Source organism: Perca fluviatilis, chromosome 5 (assembly GCF_010015445.1).
Source record: "Perca fluviatilis chromosome 5, GENO_Pfluv_1.0, whole genome shotgun sequence".
Taxonomy (NCBI): domain Eukaryota; kingdom Metazoa; phylum Chordata; class Actinopteri; order Perciformes; family Percidae; genus Perca; species Perca fluviatilis.
In genome coordinates this window covers 4,162,902-4,185,210 of record NC_053116.1, presented here as the reverse complement: position 1 = coordinate 4,185,210, position 22,309 = coordinate 4,162,902, and the positions used below count along the sequence as shown (strand labels likewise).

The 22,309-nt window shown below is 40.6% G+C and overlaps 1 protein-coding gene across 2 annotated transcripts in view; it reads right to left on the bottom strand.

Moving 5' to 3' along the window:
• Positions 1-4,874: 4,874 nt before the first annotated feature.
• The window catches only part of LOC120559787 (paired box protein Pax-7-like), a 95,643-nt gene continuing 78,208 nt past the window's right edge, over positions 4,875-22,309 (bottom strand). For both annotated transcript variants that reach the window (XM_039801806.1, XM_039801807.1), the window contains exons 8-9: positions 16,502-16,769; positions 4,875-9,435 (exon numbers count right to left, since the gene is read on the bottom strand). In XM_039801806.1, coding sequence (XP_039657740.1) covers positions 9,320-9,435; positions 16,502-16,769 — 384 coding nt within the window. In that variant the 3' untranslated portion in view covers positions 4,875-9,319. The remainder of the gene's footprint in view (positions 9,436-16,501; positions 16,770-22,309) is intronic.

Sequence of the window (22,309 nt, the reverse complement as noted above, 5' to 3'; positions counted from 1 at the left end):
AGGCTTGGCACCCACTGCGGGTTTTGCAGGGCTTTTCATTTCAAAGACAAGTTTGAAGTGAAAATTGAACATGTACAAACATCACCATGACCCTTCATTGAGAGACCCCAGGGACAGTCAATAGACAGACTTAATGGGCTTACTCAGAGCCAATCTCTTCTTGCATTTTTTCTGTTCATCAGCCACAAACTATGGAGGACCTCCAGGGTCTTGGAAATTGAAATAGAGCATTTCTTTATTTAATATTTAATTGTACATTAAAACAGCAAGGAAATGGATTTGAAAAGGGAAAAAGGAATTGCCCTTCTAAATGCCTTTTCACTTAGTGAATTTGGTTATTATCTGTTTTTAAAATTACATTTTTCAAATTCATTTTTAAATGCTATTTTTTATTTATTAATTCATTGTATTTTTAAATGATGTATTTATTTACTGTTTTTAAATTTAACTTTGAAACTCTTTTTATAGTTCCTCTATTAAATAATGGATTATTTATTTATTAATTCCTGTTTTAATGTGCAATTAAATATTAAATAAAGAAATGCTCTATTTCAATTTCCAAGACCCTGGCGGTCTTCCATAATGAACATATATGATATATGACATTGGTTTGCGAAGGTGTGAAAGCAGGCAGTGTTTGAACTTCTCTCTCCAGCTGTCTTATTTCATTCTTTACGAAACTGCTTCCATCACTTTTCATGTGAACAGCCAAGTGCAATACAATGCATGCCCCTGTAGAGCTTGTATGAAAGTGTGCTCTGTTAGCCCAATGTATATGATACAACAAAGACAGACACAAAGAGAGATCAGGGAGGCAGTGGGATCCATTACTGGTTTTGACCTGAACTTTCACTGTGATTCCAACTAGATTTTAATATTACAATTTGGATTCACTAGCCAAGAATAATGGCATTTTACATTGATTTTGTCTTCCATGATCTAAATGTATTTGTAGTGAAGCTTTTTTTTAAGGCTTTTCCCTCTGGTCCTGTGAGAGACAGTCCAGCCAGCGGGCCTCAGTGGCATACTGGACGGTCTATAAATACCATGCTGTGGTCAGGTCTGGGTCACAAGCCCTCAGGCAGCAGCCAACACTGCTTCACTGTAGGCTCATACAGCATTCTTCATCAACATGACTCCATTCATTCTGGTTTTTTTTAAATCTTCAATTGCTGGAGCTGTCATCAAAGCCCTCAAAGCAAAGAGAGTCGTAAATTAACAAAGTGGGGGTTAGATCGTAATTTAGAGGTTATGTCATCAGTGCAATAGGAAAAGAACATGGCCAGTGGATTATCTTCATAACTGCTTCATGCCATCAAGTGAACAAGTTTCAAGTATTTTGATCATGAATATCTGTTCAAAGAGCATATACAGGAGATTGCTGACCTCACCTGCCTCTGCCCAAACACCTGACTTGCATTACCTACTGTACTTGTCCCTGTCCCATGGCCCTCAGACAGTGTTGGACATCACAGCTTTATGTTTTGAACTATATAACTATATATCTTTTATGTCGTTGCAGTTTGTTGCAGGTCAGCCCTCCTCACTTTGGCCTGTGTGAGCATCCTGCTCTTAGCACCACCCTAAACCTACGTCAGGCTGGTTCTGCTTGTTTAATACAGTCCATGCACCATGTCTAGACTAAAGCAACTTTTCTAGTTAAACTGTTGGGATATTGCATAATGCATATTAATCAATTTAACCTGCCTGTACAACAGCATAGAGCTCAATGGGTGGTTCTGGAAGTAAAAATCCTGTTCATTTTCTCCATAAGGATTTGGATTATTAGCTATAATGACTAAACCATCTGAGGTAGACTGAGCACGAGCTGTGAGGTTGTTAAACAAAGGTTTCTGATCCTGTAGAAGCTAGAAGTCCATATGAAATCATCCTGGTTTAAAAAAAAAATCGCGATGTCAAGACAAAAACTACACTACCCACAATACTAAGTGTAAAAGCGAAGACTCTGATTGGTGGAGCACGCTGTTACCATGGAAAAGTTTACCGCACCTTTTTCAAAATCCTTGTTTTTTCGCCGAGTCAAATGTTTTATGGTCATGATTCATCTCGTAACTGGTTGGCTCGGTTTCAAGCTTAAAACGTTTTATACCGGGGCGACCTCTGCAGCGGACGAGGTTCGAGTCTGACCTGCGGCCCTTTGCTGCATGTCATCCCCTCTCTCTCTCTCTCCCACCTTTCTTGTCCATCCAAAAGCCCCCAAAAATAATGGTAAAAAAACCATAATGAAACGTAAATGGACATATTGACGTCCAGAACCAGAGCTCCTCTGGGATTCTCCGACCATAATGGGGTCCCTGATGCATAAGGACAAGGCACAGACATTGGAAGCACAGGTGTGGAGCAAGGATAGCACACATTGATAAACTGACAGATGTAATATGCAGCTGTATTTCTTTCTGTTTTAATAATGTGATCCCATCAAAAACAGTTGTCTCCTATCCTAATAACAAGCCTTGGGATAGCTAAGTAATTGCTGGAATCTGCTTGGGGAGAAGAAGGCTTGTTTTAAAATGGGTGATAAAAGTGGTTATTGTTGAATCTAAACTCAATGAGTCTGACCTCAGATCTGTCTGGAATGGTATAACATTGATGACAGGTCTACATAAAAGCTCTAATTCTGTCTTTCCAAATGGTTTCACATCAAATGTGCAGCTGGCAAAATAATGGAATAGATTTTGAGATTTATCTCTGATGATTTCTGTGAGTAACATTTGAGAACTTGTCAGGGACACCTCTGCTTTTAATATTGATTTCTCTTGGTTGCAAAGTTTTTTAAACAAATAAAGTAACATTAGTGGTGCTTACAGGTGATCTATTATGTATTTTCTGTCATATCTATAATGTTACAATGTCGAATTTTCATGTTAAACATGGCCAAAGCTTCAAATAGTGAGGTAGACGTATTTTAGAAAGATCCCTGTCCCAGATTTCTCACTGTTCTTAACACTCCGGTTTCAACATTTCTTTCTACCTTGCTCTGTGTCACATCACTCGGAGCTGGGTTTCTATGATTGGTTATCGGCTCCAGGCAGGCTACTAAAGCGTTTTTTTAGGCTTACGTTCCTGCAGTGTTTACATTGTCACAAGTACTGTAGCTACATGCTAACACCAGAGAACCTGTAATACTGTCAAGTTGTGTAGTATTTGGTTTAGAAGCCTTTATTGGTGATTTTTCACGGTACAAAGTCTTGCTATATACTCCGTTGCAGTCAGTCTTATAGTCTTATAGTTCCTTCACCTCAGAACTCAGAAGCCGAAGCTGGGAATGACCTCACACCCGAGTTGAATGCGTTCCATTTACAAGTTGGCTTTTCATTGTTTTCATTAGCTCTAGCCAGGTTAGCCATAGTTAGAAAATGCCATTTTTGTGTGTGCATACAAACAGCGTAGCAACGTGTCCACAGATTAGAATATGGACAGCATTGTGTGTACGAATAACTTAGTGACACACAAACAAGACAGAAGTCCTAATAACTGCATGTTACTACAGCTTTCACAACTGTTGATGCACGGACCAGCCATGTTGGATTTTTAGCTGAGGGTACTCTGTGGTCGCCCGAGCTCCGAGCTTGTAAATCCGAGGTCAGGCAGCGTGTTTCCGACTTTGACCTCGGAAAATCCGACTTCCGAGTACAAATGGAACGCACTATCAGGTTTTAACAGAGTGCAACCACAGCAGAGATGCCAGAGACCTGCAGACATGTGGAAACGCGCTGACCAATCAGAGACAGGTGCTCTAACAGAGCATCTCAGACTGAGGGTGACTAAAGGTGCAGCTTTTTTCATCCTGCCCTGGGCAAAAAAATTGAATGTTTTGTTGTAGTAGAATTACAAAATACAAGTAAGAACCTGAAAATCTTCTGGTTCATACTTGTATTCTAAAACATAGAAACATGGCACCAGTGTCACTGTGGCTAAATGTAATAACCCTAAAATATTTAGAGAAAGTGGTTAAGCAGGAGATACTGAGGCAGGTTGAAGGTCAGTTGGACCCACTTCCGTTTGTCTATAGGGCAGGCAGCAACACTTCCTCTGTTAAATGTCCTTATTCAACATCTGGAGGCTTCAAAAACTCATGCTAGGCTTCTAGTTATTATTTTAATTTGAACTTAAATCTTGTTGGCTGGATTGTGGATTATTAATGATTTGGTGTCCTTTGGTGTCCTTTCACCATTGCTTTTTATTGTATATACTAATGACTGTAGGAGTACGATACAGTCATTGTGAGTCTCTGTGTCCAAGACTAGAGACATGATTATAGATTTTCTTTCGACCAGCTTGCTTTTATGTACCCTTGTTTTATAGCTTGGACTAGACTGGATTGATTATTTATTTATTATTTCATTCCATTTGTACTCGTCTCTGTTGAGCACTTTAGCTGTTTCTTATGTTTTTAGCTCGTTTTTAGCTTCTAGTTCAGCGTAGCAGGTGTACCTTTTTTCATTTGTGGTGTGGAATTTTATGTATTTCTTGCTGTTGAATATTTAATGTTTGTCATGGACCTCGATGTGATTTGATGCCTGCTGCAAATCAAATATACTTCCGGATAATTAAGTTGAAGTTGAGAGGTGCCGCATAACAACAAATGCCAACATGGGTCCTAATGATTATGTCGGTTATATATGAATTGCAGTGCCCTACTTTTCTCAGTAATGCAGTATTATTATGAACAGTGAATGAGGACAGCCTGATAAGGTACACATTTAAGGAAATAACTGAATAAATGGTGCTTTTATACCTCAGATTTTAAAATCTCAAAGACGCTGAACATGATCTTTTTTTCTCTTTGAGTTTACAAAGAACAACAACACAGTGTATGTAAATGAAGAGCAGGCAGCCAGCACAACCCTGTGTGGTCTTGGTCCAGTTGTAGAGCTTTAATAAACAGTGTTACAGTTAACACACCAAGAGGCTGAGGGGAGGAAATGCCAATACAAATTTGTCACTAGTCTAATACTTCATACAGGTAGAATAAATTATACTATGGTAAAATACACACATGCCAAACAGAAAGCAGAACAAACGAAGCAGAGAAAGGACTACGAGGTAAACAGGAGGGCTGGGGCTGAATGAGAATTATCTGTACATTTGATCCTTAATGTTCTCCTTGGTTTGCTGTCATTGAAAAATATATATTTACACAAGGTAGAAGGTTAACACAGCCAGCATCCAAATAGTTTTCATGGCTCTTGTGGAGGTGCAGAGGGATGATATTATAAAAGCCTCTGTATGAGACAGTGACAATTCCCCTTACCATAGGAATACATGGACACCAGCATCTGGTGGGAACCAAAATAAACTCATCAAACTCAGCTCAGTTTCATTTCATGGCATCACCTTTAAACGTATGATGGTAAACAGTATCTCTCTGAAAAGGTGCCAAATGCAAAACAAGGGTAAACAAAAGAAAAAGAAATAAATAAATAAAACTTAAATAAGGCTAAGTGTCCACATGGCGTTTTGTATTTTTTAGGCGCCCGCTTTTTTTTTTTAAATTGTTCCCAAGTGGTTAAAGTGGGATCTAGCAGGTTGGGGAACTCTCAGGTCTGTGCAAACACCACACCAAATTCCATTCTCAAATTTAAGACTTTAACGTTTGGATTATTTCCTTCTTCCAGAACAGTGGGGAAGAACACCAGGAGCAACAGCCAGGAGTTGAGTTTTCATTCAAACTAAATGATGACTGGTGTATTAACTGCATGCCAAATTAAGCATTTTTTTTTAAACGGAGTCCGACGCAGTAACTCCCACATAAAAACACACCGTGGCTACATTCACTTCCAGCTAACTTGACAGAGAACAATGAGAGCAGAGCAGCATCACCGATCTGTTTTAACTGAATACTCTCGGTCCAGCTCAGCCTAAAACAGAGTGGATCTGCAGCACGCTACCGTGGCGATCACTACCGAGCCTGTTTTTAACTGACTTTACCAGATCAGATAACAGACACTCAACTGTCCAGCTATTTTAACCGACAGTTGCCTTGTTCAGTGACTCAGGGTAAATTCTTTCAGAGCGTTAAGTAAGTAAGCTTGTTGTGAGCTGTGTGGTCAACCCATTATTAATGTAGTGTTAAGTTAGCTAACGTTAACGTTGTTGTCATAGAAACAATACCAACAGGCAGCGCTTGGCAGCCCTCCCCTGGGCCCTGCCAGAGAAAAACACTATATGGACACCGGCCCTAATACAGGAGTATATTTTGATTGTTCAAGTATTATTATTTTTTGTATGGAATGATTCTCGGTTTGGTCTCTGTTTATCCTCCAGCCCATCAATGTTAAAGTGGTTTCCACTAAAGAACACAAAACAGAGCTCGATACGGTGGCATCTTTGCAGCATTGTTGTTGTGCACTGGACATCCTCAATGGAATCCTTTTTGGAACCGCTATAGTGGGTACCACTTTAGCATCTAAGAGGTTCTGTCCACATTGTGACAGAAATTCTCAAATGAAAGCTGTTTTTTTTTAAATAATGGCCAGGTAAAAACACTGAGCGTGTCTATTGTTAAGACAAATTACTTATTTCCAGTTGCCTCTACTCTGCAGAGTCGATGTAAATGGAATACTTAGAGGAATAGAGGATTATGCTTTTTGCTGGGAGTTTTAATTTTGAAACATCTATACGGGAAATTAACGAAACTCTCTATCACGCTTATCAGTGATGAGAAGAACAATGAAGAAGAGAATTGATCGAGACAAGAGGTAAACACGGAGGAAGTGTTGAATTTGTGTCAACTGCAAATTAAGACAGGAGCAGATCAGAAAACAGAGAGGCTTCTTTTACTGAAATATGATAAAAAATATACTTATAGGAAATCACAAATACAGACCTCAGGTAAGCCTGTTCCAGATGAAGGCCCGGTTCTCTCGGTAGTTGAGGCAAATTAAATCCAATATTTCAGCAATTACGCTATCTTAATTAACTGATTCGCTGTAGATTTTTTTGAAACACCCAACTTTCCTCTCAGTTCACTGTTGTTGAAACTCATCCGTCTGGCGTCTGAACACAGCAACAGTGAGTTGGGAGAACACTTTAGGATTCCAGACATAGGCACTATAGCAAACTTTGCATCTGTAACCATCCTAAACCGTACTTTAGTTGTGATGGGCAGATGACATGAAAACATGTCCTCAATGAACACAATTAGCAAGAATGAAGAGTTACTTATGATATTAAACAACACTGTTAACTAGTCCAATTGCAGTTGCAGATAACTCATCAAAATCCTTTTCTTATCCAAAGAGTATTTTAGAACAGTTGGTGTTGGCATGTCATAGAACACCCCAGTGGTTGTTTTCATAGATAAATACAAGTAGTAAGCATTAAATGAACTGGAATCAAAAGAAATGAAAATGAAGAAAGGAAATGTCACGATTGGTACCAAGCTGCCTGGAGAAAGGTCCGGCTGCATTCAGGTGTGGAGTGATGGTCGCGCCGAGTGTCAGCTGATCAGTCCGAGGCTTTGTTTGACCTCTGACTATTGCCAAAGCTCTTCAGGAGCTCCTGTTGTTGATAAGAGGGACTGCAGTGTCAGAACAGAGGCATATCTTTAGGAATGGTTGAATTAGTCCATATCAGTCTGCTACAGAGGTGTTTTATCTCCCTCACATACTTACGCACACGCACGCACACACACACACACACACTCGCACACACGGGTTCCTGAAGGCTGACACTTTTTTAAAACGGCCAATATCTTGTGCTGATAATCAGTATCTATAAAGTTAAGTTTCACATGAAAAATACAATGTATTTAGGGTTGCCCTGAAATTGTATTCTTCTCAAAGTGAAACAAATGTTTAGAATTTAGAACACTAAAATTAAGCCAGGACCAATCTGTTTATTTGGGTGGCAATTTCTTAAAGACAGCAGCTCAAAGTCTTGTTTCCGCTGACCACCAGCGGATTGAATTCTGAACACTCATCTGTGATGCTGTGAGTGGTCAGAAGTACAACACACTTAAATTTGAGCTTAAATTCCTGAGCTGTAATCAAATCACACGGGCAGTTGTCTGACGACACAACCAGAAACGTATGTCAATGAATGAAACTCAATATCAGATCATGGAGGTGACTCAGCAGAGTAACCGGGCTGTGTTCCCATAAGGTGTGTTAAAGGAGTTATTGACGTTAACAATTGTATTTCATGTCAATGAGACAATGGATGCCAACAGATGTCTGTCTGTCTGTCTGTCTGTGTCTATATGTCTGTCGGTCTGTCTGTGGCCAGATACCCCTAGATATGGCGCCAGTTATATTGCCGTTCAGTCTGAATGCACCATTACAGGATGGGTTAATTGTTGTTTGCTGACCCACAGAAGAGCAGTTTTTTTATGTAAAAATATTTGAAAATAGCTATGAGGAACCTTTGGTTTGTGTTGATTCTAGCGGTAGTGTTTTTACCACACCTGCTGTCTCAAAGATCTTTTCTAGCGCGTGCCGGCTGGTGCTGTGTTACCCACTGTATCACTGAGTTAGCGTTACCGGGAGGTCATATAGTTGCGATGAATGTTTTGCTCAGACAGAATATCATACAAAATCATACTATGACTGATACTGCCCCAGTATAACAGATAACTTCTAAAATAAAATGATAAATACAATTAGGCCTATTTAAATCTCCTGCTACCTTTTACCTGCATACTCACTAACACAGGCTTTACCGGTGTTACACTGAAATTTGTGACCTGTCAGAATGTGTTACTGTAGCGCCGTCTACCTGCCGTTAATCATTTTGGGACTTCGCGGGACAAATCGGACCCTCGCAAAGGCATTAATAAAAACTACTGTATATAAAAAGAGCGTTCTTTTCACTGTTAGTCTCGTTTGCTTTTACAGGTCATTTATGATCATCAGATGAAAAATTATACAATTTCAGAAACATTAAAAAGTTGCATATAGTTACTTTAAATAGCAGGTCACCCAGTCTAAATTGATTGGCTCAGGATTTACATAGTAATTGTTTATATCACTAGTTTATAGCTGTCGTGCAATATGAACAACAAATATAAAACAATATTCCTAACAGTGGCTTTGGTCGGTCCCATTGGGAATGTTTAAAGCTTGGACAGCTGCATCATTCAATCCTTAAACCCTGGAGAAACACTTACATAAAATAAAGTATAAAATCAGCCCAATGTACAACACACACACACACACACACACACACACACACACACACACACACACACACACACACACACAAACACACACACAGTCTCTGGGAGATTTGTATGGATGGTAGCAGGAGGTGTGGGTTGTGCTGGTGACCAGGTGTCATGTTGCATGTCCGGTGAGTGCTAGTAGGCCTGGCCAGTCTCGACCTGCAGCAGTCCCAGCACAGCTGAGTGGTCGGCCAGCTTCATCCTGCGCTGACTGGACAGGCTCACGTTCTTAGCCAGGTAATCCACAGCCGCTGGAGGAGATCAGAGACAGGACACACGCTTACTGATAAATGTATGTATATATATTTTGTACATGTTGTTACACTGAGTAAAACTTTGATATGGATGCTTCTCGCTGCATTGGAAATGAAAATGATGAAGAAAACGGAGCGGACCATGCTGAGAAGGAGCAATGACCTAAATCTGACCGTTGGCATCTGAGTTATTGTCCTACTCTCTGTGTGATCCCCTGTGGGACTCTGACTCTGACTCTGAAAGGTAAGCTGTATGCAGTAACTTGTATTGTAGAGGATCACTATAGTTATTTTCAAATCAAATCAATTGAGCTTCAGAAACAATGAGTCCTACATTTCCCATAATGCAACCAATAGCGTCTTTCTTTACTTTATTAGGCCCTCTCTGCCTGGTCAACAGCCTGCCACCTTTTTTAAATTCCTCATCTCCAGTTTGTAATGCATGCTTTCAGTTATAAATGTATAGTCTCTGAGCCCAAGCTCACGTGATGATGGCATTACTATGACATCGCTATGACATCATTTGACAGAGCTTGTCCAGAACCATGGACGACAGTACACAACTGTTATACCGGCTGAGTAGAGCTTGTGATGGCTGGATGTAAATTCAGTGCAATGCCCCTTTAAAGCTTTGGACCTTTGTTCAGCATTTTTGCAATTTCCACTGATTTCCATTTACAGTTCTGATCATAGTCATTGTAGAATGACGATTGTAGTGTCATCAACCTGCATGAATAGTCCTTTTTATGGATGTCACAGCTAGCACTGCTCACATTTATGCTGCTGTCAAATGGGAGTTGGTTTTCCATTCCAAGTCATTTAACTGGTTAAACTCCCAACTGACAGAAAAATTGTGGCTCGGGGGTAGAGTGGTCACCCCTCAATCCCAGGCTCTTCCTGCCACATATCAAAGTGTCCCTGAGCAAGACACTGAACCCTAAGTTGCTCCCTGGCTGCTGTGCAGTATATATGGCTGTCCACTGCTCCTAATTCTTAGGATGGGTTTAAATGCAGTAATTACATTTCATGACATTATACTGTGTATGAGACAAATACTTATTTTTGTTTTTGTTTTAAAAATTGGCACTTAAATGGGCTCATGCATTTTTTTATTTGGTCATGTAATATATAATATATTGTATTAAATGATTGAATCATCCTTCATGCCAACAGACAGTGTTGAAGTATAAGACTGCTGTGTCCTTACGTCAATACTTTACTTCCCGTGGCATTGGTTCTTACTGAAGACATAAATCTTTGAAAATGGGTCACATATGTATAGTTTCTTTTTTTTTTTAAAAAGTCTCAGTCATTTCCTAAAACAGGAGCAAAGTTACATTTCAAGTAAAACCTCTCTCCTAGTAATTATGTCTACATGCTAATAATTTGCAACACCAAATCCGTTAGTAGCAAGGAAACAATACTTAATTAACATATCTGCAAACGCAACATTTTAAGTAGCAGGACAAGTTTACTTTTTCAATATTTAACCAAATCCAGCATATTTATACACAGTGATACACACACAATACTTGTTAGTAGATACATTCAGTGTTGGTTTGGCGCTGCACCTGAGATTTGTTGACAAGAAGAAAACATATTGAATATCACCAGACTGAAACATGCATTATATTGCTGCATAATTGTTTTTTTTTTCATGTCCAATCATACTGACTGACAAGAGAACACTATGTTTGACAGACGGACAAAAGGAGCCAACAGTTTGGCTCCACAGACAGAAAGACAGAGAGGCAGGTAGAATAACTGTGGTTCTTGTAAAGCTGGCATTAATGCTCAGCATATTTTTCTGTCTGAGTGGTGGATGCTGCACCTCCCTGGTTCAGCTGCTGATAACTTTTCTTTTATAGGCCAGGAGAGAGGAGGGCTGACAGCAGATGGGATGTGACAAAGTGAGTTTGTGAGTGCATGGGTGTGTGTTGGGCAAATAGGGGGAGATAAGTAAGGCATGCCAGTTAGGATGCTAGCGTGCACAGACAAGGAAACTGTCACTCTGTACTGAGGAATAACAGAAAGAAGAGCACCTATGGGTGGGCAGGTCTGTCTGCCAAGATGCCAGTCACCCAGACAGCAAGAGGGGGAGCTGTCTGTGTGTGTGTGTGTGTGTGTGTGTGTGTGTGTGTGTGTGTGTGTGTGTGTGTGTGTGTGTGTGTGTGTGTTGTTTCACAAGGGTTTAGTGAGGTCCTCTGAAGGAAGCTGTTTTTTCTGTCAACCAGCTTTATACCTTAAATCCCTGTCGAGCAGTCACACTGAGAGTCCTCTGCCTCCGAGATTGAACCTATCTGATAATACACACTAACACACTAACACACATGCATAAACATAGGTGCACACACGCCTCAACTATTTTGACAGTATGTACTTTAATCTGTCAGGAGCTTCCTGCATTAGAACAAGAGAAGAGTCAAACGTCTGAAGTATCTCCTGTCTGCAGGAGGGGGGAGGTGGGGTGAAGGGCCACAGCCTAACCACAAACGTCACATCAAAGAGGATCAGTTATAGCATCAGAGATGACATGTTTTTTAATATATAACCTGAGTCTTATTGCTGTAACATGTGATGTGTTTCTTTTTATGGGGGGTGGGAGGGAATATTACTTTGTATTTTTGTGAAGCTCTTTGTAACCCTGTTTTGAAAGGTGCTATATAAATAAAGCCATTATTATTGGAAGTAATCCACGGTTTTGCAGAATTGTCTAATATTGACATTCTTATAGGGTTGGTAGCCATTAAAGTGATGGTTCGGAGTAATTCACCCTAGGGTCCTCCGCCCGAGCCAAACACCCCCAGAAGCGTTTTTCACCTGGGTTATGTAGACATTGGGGGTGTGAGTTAGCGTAATGGTCGCTGATTGATAGCTTAGCGCAGTGGCTAATGGCCAGTGTCTCTTAATATTTACCCCACTAATAATGCAGGAAAACAAAGATTACAATAGGTCGACGGTATATATAGGTTATGCACTCATAAAACGATGGATTGGAAAGTTTGTAAGTACACCAGAAGTTTATGTAAATAACACTTGCCTGCTGGCTTCTGCTCTCTGCTGTTGTTGTTGCTGCTGTAAGACGAGTGCTTAGGGACATCTACAAATTACAACACCGAAAAGAGATGCAACAAAAATATTTTTTAATTTAACTTATTTTTTAAAGTAAGTGCTGTAGTATAACTAGCAGGAGACAAGTAATAATTGAGGTAAGTTTGGAGACATTACCTTATTTAATCATTAAATTAATAAATATTTTTGTTGCATCTCTTTTCGGTGTTGTAATTTGTAGATGTCCCTAAGCACTCTTACTGCCCGGTAGTAACAGCAGCAGCAGAGAGCAGAAGCCAGCAGGAAAGTGTTATTTACATAAACTTCTGGTGTACTTACAAATTTTACAATCCATCGTTTTATGAGTGCATAACCTATTTGTACTACTGTAGACGTTTGGTATCATTTCGGGCATTATTAGTGGGGTAATGTTAAGAGACACTTCGGATCCATTAGCCTCTGCGCTAAGCTATTCAGCTGATAACGCTACACTACGCTAACGCTCCCAATGTTCGACCCAGGTGAAAAAAGCTTCTGGGGGGGTGTTTGGCTCGAGGTCATGGTGCAAAGGACCCTAGGGTGAAATTACTCCGAACCATCACTTTAAGCTTACATAAAATGGGCAAATACAGCAGTACAATTTCCCTAACAATAACATTTATATTGGACAAAGCTGGCATGCATAATTTATGTTCAGTGCCAATACAGTATCAGTGCAGAGATTGGGGCAGTGGATGGGTGTGCAGCGCATCTGCCTTTCATGTGGGAGACAGCAGTAGGAACTTTTTTACAATCATCTGGTGTAGAAAGCGGCAGTGAAACAATGTCATGAATAGTATCTAGCAAAATCTTAGGATTTATTTTCGAAGAAAAAGCTGAGTTAGCAAAGTAAGAAGTCCAGGCTTCCTTCACTAGTGTATTAAAAGATCTTTGAGATACAGGCGGTGCACTTCTAGCCCAGTGGCTTTCAATAATCCTTTTGTCCTGCGACACTTCCGTCTCAGGCTACAGACAGCGTCTGTCATCCACGGAGAAGTGTTGCAGATAGCCCTAGTCCTAACCTTTAAAGGTGCCTCTGTTCTACAGCATGCAGCAATGCTCGTTGAAAGAATGCATTATAAGCTTTACATCATTGACATTAGTATTAATATAACAGCAAAACTGAAAACTGATTAGTTGTATTCTGAGTAATGACCCATGTGAGTGGCACTGGAAACATGTTGCTTTACATTTAAAGATTCTGTAATATTAAAAAATTCAGAGGCTACACAGTTTGTGACGTCACTGATATGCAAGTTAAAAACACTTTGGGCACTATCTTGCACCCGGCGCAGCGCGGTGCAAAGCCCGATGCAAGTGTCATTGCTATTTTAAGACCGTCCAGTGCCCACGTCGTTTAAATAGCAAATGCACCTGCGCCCATCTGTGCGCCCATGGGTGTGCGGGTCTTACAGGGAGGTGTGTTCACGTGCATTCTTGGCTTATTGCTATCTTGAGGCAGCGGGAAGTGATCGCGCCATCGACCAACAAAAACCTGGTCTAAAGTCAATAAGGCAGCATTTCATTGTTATTTTAACAGCGCATTAGTAAAATGCGCCTCGGCTCACGCACAGCGCGCGCACACTATGCTTGTTACACACACAGGGATGCGCAGCAGCACACACACACACATGCAGAAGATTACAAATAAAAATATTACGGTGCAAATCCTCCATCATAATTGCAATGCGCCAAGGTCCAAACATGCCTGGCTTTTAAAGGGAATGGGAGATGACCCTCTGATTGGTTTATTGCATGTTATGCCCACCTATGATTAATTATGACACTATGTACAACCCTTTTGAACCATGCACCCGTCGCACCACCCGCGGCGCTACCATTGGGCCCGGGTGGGCACCCATTTTGACCCAGGCCTATAGTGAGTAGTGAGTGATTTTCATTCTAGCAGTTCATCCAATAAGCAGCCCAAGGAAAGCTTCTCAGCCAATCAGCGGCTTCTACCCCACATCTGGACTATTAAGCCTGCCCACAGGCTGCATTGTCACCAGCAAGTGATTCATTTTTAAGCAAGCTCAATGAGACAGACACAGACTGTAGCTATTAGCTAGCTAATATGAAACGCAAAGCAAAGCAGCTTGTTTTCATTTAAATTCAGCAAGAAACGCTCCGAGGAGCAGGAGGAGGAAACTCCTGCCATTTTAAGTAACGCGGTTACAAGTGACGAGTTACCATCCTGCTCGGCCGCCCTCTCCACATCAAGTCCTCCCATAGCCACCCCGTCACACCAGCAAGGCAAGTAGACTAACAGTTAGGCTAACGTTAACCTTAAAGGTCCCATGGCATGAAAATTTCACTTTATGAGGTTTTTTAACATTAATGTGAGTTCCCCCAGCCTGCCTATGGTCCCCCAGTGGCTAGAAATGGTGATAGGTGTAAACTGAGCCCTGGGTATCCTGCTCTGCCTTTGAGAAAATGAAAGCTCAGATGGACCGTTTTGGAATCTGCTTGTTATGAGGTCATAACAAGCAAGGTTACCTCCCCTCTGCTTTGCCCGCCCAGAGAATTTGGCCAACCCATGAGAGAGAGACATCATGGCTTTCAAATGAGAAAAGTGGCAGTTGGTCAAGGCCACACCCCCACCATCTACCTTGCCACTCCCACTCTCCTCCTCAATAGCTTCAGACACAGAAATGGCACATACTAAGGAAAGCTCATTGTAGGACTGGCTCAAGTGGCTGTAGTTCTGCACCAAAGCTGAATTTCGGGAAAGAGACTTCAGATACAGTATTAGGGGACCACTAAGGTCTATATAAAAGCATCCAAAGAGCACCATGTCATGGGACCTTTAATGTCTCGCTGTCTGGATGCAGGGGGGAACCTGCTTATTTTAACTTGCCGATCCAGTTTTCTGGAGGCCCACCTACAATCAAAATCCTGGCGCCACTAGTGCGTCGCACGGACCTTTTTTTCCACCGTCAAACTAGCAAAAGTGGATTTGGACACGCCCTAAACGCACCTGCGCCATGCGCTTCACGCCGTGCACTTAGATCATTAAAATAGGGCCCTTTGTCTTTGGCTTAGTAATAGAGGTCAGAAAATCGGTTAACTCTAATAAAAACTGTCCAGCTGAACCAGGAAGTTGAGATTAAAACACAGTAAAGCGGCTTTAGCCAACCAACTTTAACCAGTTGTAGTTCAAAAGTAATGAAAGCTTCTGTGCTCAGCAATCGGCAAGACGCGGAGTCCCAATAAATGAAAAATCCATGGAGCACAATTTATGTATAAACTCCATATTCCGTTACGAAAGCCAGTTTTTCCTTTGTTGGGAAGCTGTTACATTCCGTTCTGTGAAAACTCTGAACAAAGCCTCTCTCATCTGTTTTAATTTGTATCATACATTTATATCATAAGTAGTTACACTTTTCTTTCCTTAAGATTTATCTGCGTGAACCTACTTCAAACCAATCCTTCCTTCCTATGAAGCCTTTTTCTGGTAAGACTTTATTTGAAGGGGTGTGCATGAGACTGACATGACACTGTCATAACCATGACACTACATCTGTCATGAACATGAAGGAGTCTTTATGACCAAATCATGAAACCCTTTAATGCAAAGTTAGCATTGTTTGAGCTATCTGTGTTTTGACAACTTACATTAAACAAGACAATATAACCAGTCATAAATATGTCATAACAGGCCTAATTATCAAACTTAAAGAAACGATTTAGCTTTATGTGAAAAAAACATAGTTTATACATTGATAAACAATGAGCTGTTGGACCCCTAAAGGTAAAACCAAAGTCACATTATTTTTGACAGTGTATGGTGGAATAAGGAACAATCCACTGTCCATGAATGAATGTGGAAACTCAGTTAAACCACTACACTAGTCATTCACTGAGTGCTATAATTGTGCAATATCAGTAAGTGATAGAGAGTCGTAAAGCACATGTTCTATATCACAGTGCTGCTGTTGTTTGTTTAGTCTGAAGTAGAAGGTGTCAGACTTACTCTGGCCATACTGACTGTACTGGTAGCCGGCAGCAGCCATAGCTGGGTCCATGCTGTAGCTGGTGGTGCTGTATGTGGGTGGGCAGTAGGACTGAGATGATGGAAGGCTGTCCACCGTCTTAATGGAGGCCTCAGCTGAACGCTGGCTGCAGCTGGCTGAGATGGCGTTGGATGGAGAGGAGTCCAAGGCACTGTGGAGCGGTGAGATGGAGAAGTCGTGTTGTGGCTGTGAGGAAACACCGCTGGGGTTACTCAGGATGCTCATCACCTGCAAACACAGAGGAGAAGACACTTTGGTACAGAGCAAGATATCCCCAGAACCACTAGTCAGATCACCATGAAATCTGCCCTGAATAGTTTCAGCATTTTGGTGACCACCTGAGCTTACCGTTAGTGTCAAAATGTCAACATTGCTCACAAGATATCCCATTATCTAACAGGCAGATTGGTCTGAAATTTTCTGAGAAGATACATTCTCCCTGGAGGAGAAACCATATACGGACTCATTTTCTTCTTCAACTTTGACCTGCTGTGCTTACTGCAGCTGTGTGCTCAGCTTTCTTGTGCAATGAGTGCTTCTTTTTAGTGATGACATTGTGTTCTCAGACGTCAGCAATTACTTTGATGAATACAGTCGGTGTTTACATCCCACCGCAGGCTAACGTGCAGGAGGCACAGCGCACGCTCGCCGACCAGATGCTGTGTGTGGAGCGGACAAACCCAGACTCCGATCCACCCAGTCATGATCTTCCCAAATACAGTCTGTTACAGTTTTTTTCGATTGCTAGACGACAGTGGGCACAACTGGAGTCACATGTGCAAAACTCTAACTACAGTCTGCACAGCAGCAGTTCATGTGGACCAAACTCTAGTTCGTTTTTCATTGCTTGAACACAGTTTTCAAAACTCTACACACTTATCCCATGACTTTAACCACAACCTGCACAACACTGTGGATTTACAGCACTTTGTTCAAATGCTAACACACTGCTGTCAAAACTGTGAACCACACATTCAAAACAGAATAGATTTCAGCCTTGTGCCTTTCAAACACTGCTGATTGCAATTTCAGCTGAAAGGCTAAGCAGGTGTCTTGTTTTAGACTTGTTAGTGAACACACACACACATATATATATATATATATATATATATATATATATATATATATATATATATATATATATATATATATATATATATATATATATATATATATATATCTCAGAAAGACTAATTTTGGAAATGGAACAAGGAAGACCGGTTCGTGGAGGGAGAAGGGTGGCAGGGAGAGGGCGGATACGTGGAGGAAGACAAAGAAGACAAAGAGCTGTTATTTCAGATGAAATAAGTCAAGTCAAGTCAAGTCAACTGTTGACCCAAAGTGCTTTACAGGTAAAACAGGGAAGGCAGAGACAATATGCCTTAAAAATACATAATCGCATGTGCGAGGCACCAAGAATACAAATAGGCAAAGAAAGAATTAACAATGCAACATAGAATAAAATAACAAAGGAACAATGTTTGTAAAAAAGAAAAAAAAAAAAAACAGGAATCAAGGAGAGTTACAGTTTTTTTCGATTGCTAAACGACAGTGGGCACAACTGGAGTCACATGTGCAAAACTCAAACTACAGTCTGCACTACCTACAGTCACCTGAGCTAAACAGTTCACATCACCTGCAAAACTCATTCAAAGCAACACAACTCCTAACACATGTCTCAAACAGTATGCACAGGCCTCACTGAGATAACACACACTGTCACTCAGAACACACTGAGGGTAAAAACACTAGCATCAAACACCAATACAGAAATTACAAACGTTCTCATCTTTACAGTTTGAACAATTTGAGTGACTTGACACTACTCAACAGTTTATTTAAGGAAAAAATATAGATTGTATAGCGTACCAATTTTTACATAAGGTAAACAAGAAGGAATGAAAATCAGCAGTTTTCTTCAATAAAGTATTTTGTCTAGTAATTTATGGAATTACTGGGGAAAAAAACTAAAGGTACATAACAGTACCAACAAATAGTGTGACTAATCCTGCCTCTCTCCAGCATCATGTGGCAAGTTCTCTTCATCACATTGGATGTCTGCATCATCTCTAAATACAAATGAATGTGGTGTTTCTATTGCTTTCACTTCCATTACTTTCTGAAAAACAGTAAGAACGCAGTTTTAATATTGTAAAGATATAGTGTTTTTCACTTTTTTTTATAGCTGTGTATATAACCTCAGACATCTTACCTGGACATATTGGTATCTTTGCTCTTTTACCCGTTTCTCTCAAACAGTACAGTGTAGAATTGTTTCATTCTTATTTGGTGTTTGTATACAAAAAAAGACTTTCTGAGCTTTCTCTGTATAAATACCATATATGTTCACTAACTAGTCTAAAACTAGACACCTGCTTAGGCTTTCAGCTAAAATTGCAATCAGCAGTGTTTGATAGGCACCAGACTGAAATCTATTCTGTTTTGAATGTGTGGTTTACAGTTTTGACAGCAGTGTGTTAGCATTTGAACAAAGTGCTGTAAATCTACAGTGTTGTGCACGTTGTGGTTAAAGTCATGGGATAAGTGTGTAGAGTTTTGAAAACTGTGTTCAAGCAATGAAAAATGAACTAGAGTTTGGTCCACATGAACTGCTGCTGTGGAGACTGTAGTTAGAGTTTTGCACATGTGACTCCAGTTGTGCCCACTGTCATTTAGCAATCGAAAAAAACTGTAAAAGCAAGAGAGTAAAGATTTGTCTTCAGATTTGATTTAAAACTACCAATTGTATTACATGATTTGATATGGGGTGGGAGGGAATTCCAGAGTTTGGGGGCTACTACAGAGAAGGCTCGGTCCCCTTTGGTTTTTAGGCGTGTCCGGGGGATGACGAGGAGTTGTTGGGTTGTGGACCTGAGTGCCCTGGTAGCAGAGTAAGTAGACAGGAGATCGGAAATATACGGAGGCGCTTGACCATGGAGTGCTTTAAAAACAAAAAGTAAAACTTTAAAATCGATTCTGAATTTCACTGGTAACCAATGAAGCTCAGCTAAAACGGGAGTTATGTGGTCATACTTTTTGGTGCCAGAGAGGAGTCTTGCAGCAGCATTCTGGACTAATTGGAGTCTGTTCAGATTATGTTGGGTTAGGCCTGTGAGTTACAGTAATCTAGGCGTGAAGTAATAAAGGCATGAGTGATTGTCTCGAGATCCTTCTTCGATAAAAAGTATTTCAGTTTTGCTACTGTTCTAAGCTGGTAAAAACTACCTTTAACAACAGAGCTGACTTGTTTGTCAAAATTAAGAGAGCAGTCAAAGAGAACACCTAAGTTTCTGACCTCGCACCGTAAATTTGATGACCAAGGGCCAAGGGCATTGCTCAGGTTTTTTGTACAGCTGGGGGATCCAAATAAAATCATCTCAGTTTTCTTGTCATTTAACTGGAGAAAATTTGCTGCCATCCAGGATTTAATGTCCTCCAAACAGCTAAACATTTTATTAATTGATGAAGTGCAACCAGGCGAAATGGGTAAATAGAGTTGTGTATCGTCAGCCTAGCAATGATAATTTAGGTTGTGCTTTTCAATGATCAAACCAAGGGGCAGCATGTATAGGGAGAATAACATGGGGCCAAGAACTGATCCTTGGGGGACAACAAATTTAATACCCACTGGAGAGGAGGATGTAGTACCCAGTTTTACAGAGAAAGTTCTATCTGTCAGGTATGATTTTAACCAGCTTAAGACAGAGCCCTGTGATCCAACTACATTTTCCAGACGGTCAATAAGAATGCCATGATCAATGGTGTCGAAAGCAGCGCTGAGGTCTAGGAGAATAAGCAAAGCACATGATCCAGAGTCTAAGGGTTACACTTATAGACCATGTCCTGAACCATGGTCTCTCATTGAGAGAGGCAGGGTTGAGGGTGCAACCCAATCTGCAAAGATCCACAGTGGCATCTGTAATGCGAATTTTCCATCATACAAACAGGTGAGAGTTACATCCTTACAGTAAATGAAAACATTACAGGAATTTATTTTGTATTGCAATTATAGAATATTTACACATATATATATATATATATATATATATATATATATATATATATATATATATATATATATATATATGTATATTACAGTAAGTTTGACTGTAAAATATATTTTTACAACGGGACCCAAAGGCTGCCCCCAACAGGAGAAAGAGGAAAACTATTTTCAGATGCGCAGGAAAATGCTATTGTTGACATGGTTGTTGTCAACAATGCAATAAAACTGCGGGAGATTCAAGATAGAGTGCTGGCTGATAATGATATATTTGAAAATGTTAATTCTGTCAGCACAACAACTATTGCTCGAGTCCTACAGAAACACCAAGTTACAATGAAACAGATATACACTGTACCGTTCAAGAGAAACAGTGAACGGGTAAAAGAGCAAAGATACCAATATGTCCAGGTAAGACGTCTGAGGTTACATACACAGCTATAAAAAATATTTACAGTAAAAAAAACACTAGCATTACTACAGTAAAACTGTGCACGTACTGTTTTTCAGAGAGTAATGGAGGTGGAAGCACTGGAAACACCACATTCATTTGTATTTATCGATGAAGCTGGATTTAACCTTGCCAAAACACGGCGCAGAGGAAGGAATGTTATAGGTCAAAGGGCCACTGTGGAGGTTCCAGGCCAAAGGGGGGGAAATATCACCATGTGTGCTGTAATGGCCAATGATGGTTTGCTTCTCAACACACCACTCATTGGCCCATACAACACAGAAAGGCTTATAGCTTTCCTAGAACAGCTCTATGTTCAGCTAGTGCCAGCAGAACAGGGGGAGCCAGTAAGAAACCCCCAAGTTTTTGTCATAGTTGCGATAATGTTGCTTTTCACCACTCTGCAGCTGTCACAGATTGGTTTGCAGCACATCGCAGATTTATGGTTTTGTACCTGCCTGCATATTCACCCTTCCTCAACCCAATAGAGGAGTTTTTCTCTGCCTGGAGGTGGAAAGTGTTTGGTCACCACCCACATGACCAAATGTCTCTTTTGGAAGCCATGCGTGCCGGATGTGAGGACACGAGTCCAGAGGACTGCCAGGGATGGATAAGGCACTCCAGAAGGTTCTTCCCCAGGTGCATGGCAAGAGAGAACATTAGATGTGATGTTGATGAAAACCTTTGGCCTGATGCTAGAGAGAGGCAGGATTAGCCCCTCAATTATTTGTTCGAATTACAGTATGTACTTTTAGTTTCTACCTTTTTTTTCTCATTACTGTAATTCCGTAAATTACTACAGACTATTGAAGCAAACTGCAAATTTTCATTTACCTTAAAGAATTGTTATGTTCTAAAAATTTAAATAAATCATGTGAAAGAATGTCACTCTTTTCTATGAAGAAAATATTACATTGTATGAAGTCACTGAAATTGTTCAAACTGTAAAGATGAAAAGTTAGTATTTTCTGTATTGGTGTTTGATGCTGTGTTCTGAGTGACAGTGTGTGTTATCTCAGTGAGGGTTGTGCATAGTGTTTGGCTGCACTGAGCCTGTTTTGAGCCATGTGTTAAGAGTTGTGTTGCTTGGAATGAGTTTTGCAGGAGATGTGAACTGTTTAGCTCAGGTGACTGTTGGTAGTGCAGACTGTAGTTTGAGTTTTGCACATGTGACTCCAGTTGTGCCCACTGTTGTTTAGCAATCGGAAAAAACTGTAAATGTCCAAGGAAAGCTAAGAAGTGGACCAGTGATGCTATCTTCGGCCGTTTTTGGACCGTACAAACATCCCAGTTTTGTTCAACACCCCCACCGCA